Source organism: Vigna unguiculata, chromosome 3 (genome assembly GCF_004118075.2).
Source record: "Vigna unguiculata cultivar IT97K-499-35 chromosome 3, ASM411807v1, whole genome shotgun sequence".
NCBI classification, from domain to species: Eukaryota; Viridiplantae; Streptophyta; class Magnoliopsida; order Fabales; family Fabaceae; genus Vigna; species Vigna unguiculata.
In genome coordinates, this window is record NC_040281.1 from 58,099,275 (window position 1) to 58,102,418 (window position 3,144).

General features: G+C 35.7%; 1 protein-coding gene across 2 annotated transcripts; it reads left to right on the forward strand.

Moving 5' to 3' along the window:
- Positions 1-527: 527 nt before the first annotated feature.
- On the forward strand, positions 528-2,856 carry LOC114176297 (RING-H2 finger protein ATL56-like). Of its 2 annotated transcripts, none has more exons than XM_028061284.1 (2): positions 528-1,266; positions 2,485-2,856. In XM_028061284.1, exon 1 carries the CDS (start codon positions 712-714, stop codon positions 1,261-1,263), a length of 552 nt encoding a protein of 183 aa, XP_027917085.1. In that variant the 5' UTR covers positions 528-711; the 3' UTR covers positions 1,264-1,266; positions 2,485-2,856. The 2 variants fall into 2 exon arrangements, with proteins under 2 accessions (XP_027917085.1, XP_027917086.1); XM_028061285.1 differs by lacking the exon at positions 2,485-2,856 and adding an exon at positions 1,999-2,017.
- Positions 2,857-3,144: the final 288 nt, after the last annotated feature.

The window sequence follows — 3,144 nt, forward strand, 5'->3', positions numbered from 1 at the left end:
AATATTTAAATAAAACCAAATTGTGTAAAGAAAAAATTAAGATATTATCGGACTTCTTATAATTCAACTATATATTTTTAACAAATATTATATTAGTTTATTATTCTTTATTTTATATTTGTCTAGTATAATATAAATTCATTCAAAATAATGTATTATTACCATAAAATCAATCAGATTATATAAGAAACTATATAAGAATATAATCTGTAGTTTCCATACAATTCAATACAAATATATTATGGTGCAGGACATATATATACAGTAGTTTTGTATTGTTTATTAGAACAGAGTAATATTTTCAAAATAGTTACATGATATAATATATTAGATAATATTATAATTTTCTTAAAAATTTTTTGAATAATATATTGTTTAATTATATTACATAACTTAAAATTTTAATTAACTAGAAAAACTATTTCATTTATTTAATATATATTTCTTGAATAATTTAAATTTTGGAAAAATTGTTTCCCATATTTGATTTGATTTATTTAAAAATTGAAAGGTCCGTCAGTTGAAAACCGAGTGGCCACACAGATTAGAATATGGGACGCACCCGGTGTTGTTATCTCTCTCTCTCGATGTGGGATTGGATCCCATAAAATCCATTTTATTCTGTAACACACCATCATTCACGCTCCGTCCCTCTTAATCTTTCTTCATCATCATCTTCTTCTTCCCTCCCAGGCCTCAATTCCAATCGCCATGCCTCATCCCACGCACCACCCCCAATCCCAACCCCAACCCCAACCCCAACCAAAACCTAATCCCAACCTTCTCTCTCTCTTCCTCAAACCCATCATTATGCTTATTCTCACCTCCCTCTTCTTCCTCTTCATAGGCTTCGCTGCCTTTCTCCTTCTCCACCTCTTCCTCCTTGGCGGCGCCTTCCACCGCCTTCGCTTCCGCCCCTCCTCCGCCTCCGCCTCCGCTTCCAACGCCCTCCTTCCTCGCGAAATCAATAAGCTCCCTCGCTTTCGCCTCTCCCGGGGATCCCACATGCTAGCCGACTCCCACTGCGTTGTCTGTTTAGACGCCTTTCGCAGCGGCCAGTGTTGCCGGAAACTCGCCGCCTGCGGTCACGTCTTTCACCGCAGGTGCGTCGACACGTGGCTCCTCAAAGTCGCCGCATGCCCCACGTGCCGTACACCCGTGCGATTTAATGCCGGGCCTCCAGTACATGACGCAACACTAGGTTCTGCTTTTGGCCAGTTTCAAGCCTGCGAAACTGACTCCATTGCCGACACCCTTTTATAGCTTGTAAGTTATCGGTTTTATGCCGTTTGGTCTAAGAACATATAAGGTTATTTTTATTCTCTTTTCCACATGTATAGTTTCTTTATCGGATTTGAACTGTAGCAATAGTTTTATTTAGTTTTCTCATTTTGGAAGTATCAGAAAGAAGTGAAGAAAAAAAATAGGAATTTGCCTTAAAATCTAACTCTGTTGCTCTGATCATCCTCACCTATTTGCCAAATGATTTTTCCTCGGAATGTTTCACAGTTGTTATAAATTCATGAGCTTGGCTATGTCTTCATATATTTAATTGTGAATTTGAATTTGATAGTTGATCGCGTTCCTTATTTAGTCAACCTTGTGGTCGTAATTTCATCTTCGATAAAATTCGGAAAGTAAATTTTCTTGTTCTTGATAGATTGATGCGTAGAGAATTTTTATAGTACATAGATTGATGCCTATATACCGAAGTAGATTACTTTTCCATGGTTGCCTCTAGTGTCGGTTAAGTATTCGTTATTTTTAAAGAGTTATTGAGGCCATTGATTTCTGAAAAATAAGGAGTTCCAGACTACTTTATATAGGGATAGAGATACAAGTGTGTGTATGAATGGTGATATAACGTGATTCAAATAGAGATATAATAAGTATTAACTGAGTGCAGGAAACTTGATGGTGTTTTACATGTTATCGCTCCACAAAAGTGGATTGTCATCGATGAATGATTTAAATTGCTGTTTGTTAATTTTTGTGAAGGTGTGTGAAACATTGTCGTGTCACTAGCTGCATTCTTTTCTGCTAGTATTTAGTGTTGAGGGATGTCTAGCTCCATAGTCCAACGAACGAAAAACAGTGAACTTATGTATGCAAAAAATCTTGGGCAAGTTACAGACTTTCTTGCGTTTTCTTGAAATTTGTATAGTGTTCCATATAATTAAGGGAACATCATCACTGGCTGATAAAACAAGGGTTTAGTGTGAAATTTTAAGGAACAAGAAGGGTCATTTGGATTGTGTGATGGAAATTTTGTGGTGGATAGATGAGGCGTGTGATGAAATCGTGATTTTGGTGACAAGGGAAAGTTTGTTTACATTGTGAAGTTGATCAAACCCTTCTGCGTTTTGCTGCATTTTGTATAAATTATCAGTGGTTTGTTTTAGAAGCTTTTACATATAAGATCAGGTGTATGTAGTTTTCATTTCACCGTATAACAATAATAGGTTTTATTTTATTTTTCTGTAGTGTGATTCCTTAAATACTCTGCATGCATAAAACATTTTTCATTGGAGTATTATTAATTATTAATGGTGGAGTGTGGAGCACGTCCTGCGGTACATCCAGTTCGGCTGTTTTATTTGCTGTGTGGTCTTTGACACAAGCACAAGAAGTTGCTGATAGCTCAGGGGAGCACCAGAGAACTCGCACAAGACATGGTTGATCTTTCTAGATGGTTAACTCCTTAAATCTATGTTTGTTGTGGGGAAAGAAATGGCAGAAATGAAAATAAAGAAGGAATAAATTGAGAAAAGAAAAATGAATAAGAAATACAATTGAACTTTTAGTTGTTTGATTCAAGTAAAATAGTGAAAAATTATGAAGAGATTATTTTTTATAGTTGTTTGGCTTGATTGGATTGAGAAGATAAATTAGTGAGCATGTAAATTAGTGTTATATTTTGGCATTTTGAGAAAGAAGGGCATGGTGAAGATGAGAAAAGTAAAATAATGTGTTTTCATAGGCTGAGGAGGAGTATTAGAGTAGGTGATTGACAGAGGTATCAAAAGTATTGGATAATATCTTCTCTTCGGAGGTATATATTGGGGGAGGGCTCTCATATAATAAACTATAAAAGGTTCATAAACATTATGTTTCGTAAAGGTTAATGCCGACCAATTTTTAAAG

Excerpts from the sequence above, each read along its gene's own strand:
- LOC114176297 (XM_028061284.1), top strand. The coding sequence starts at position 712 with ATGCCTCATCCCACGCACCACCCCCAATCCCAACCCCAACCCCAACCC.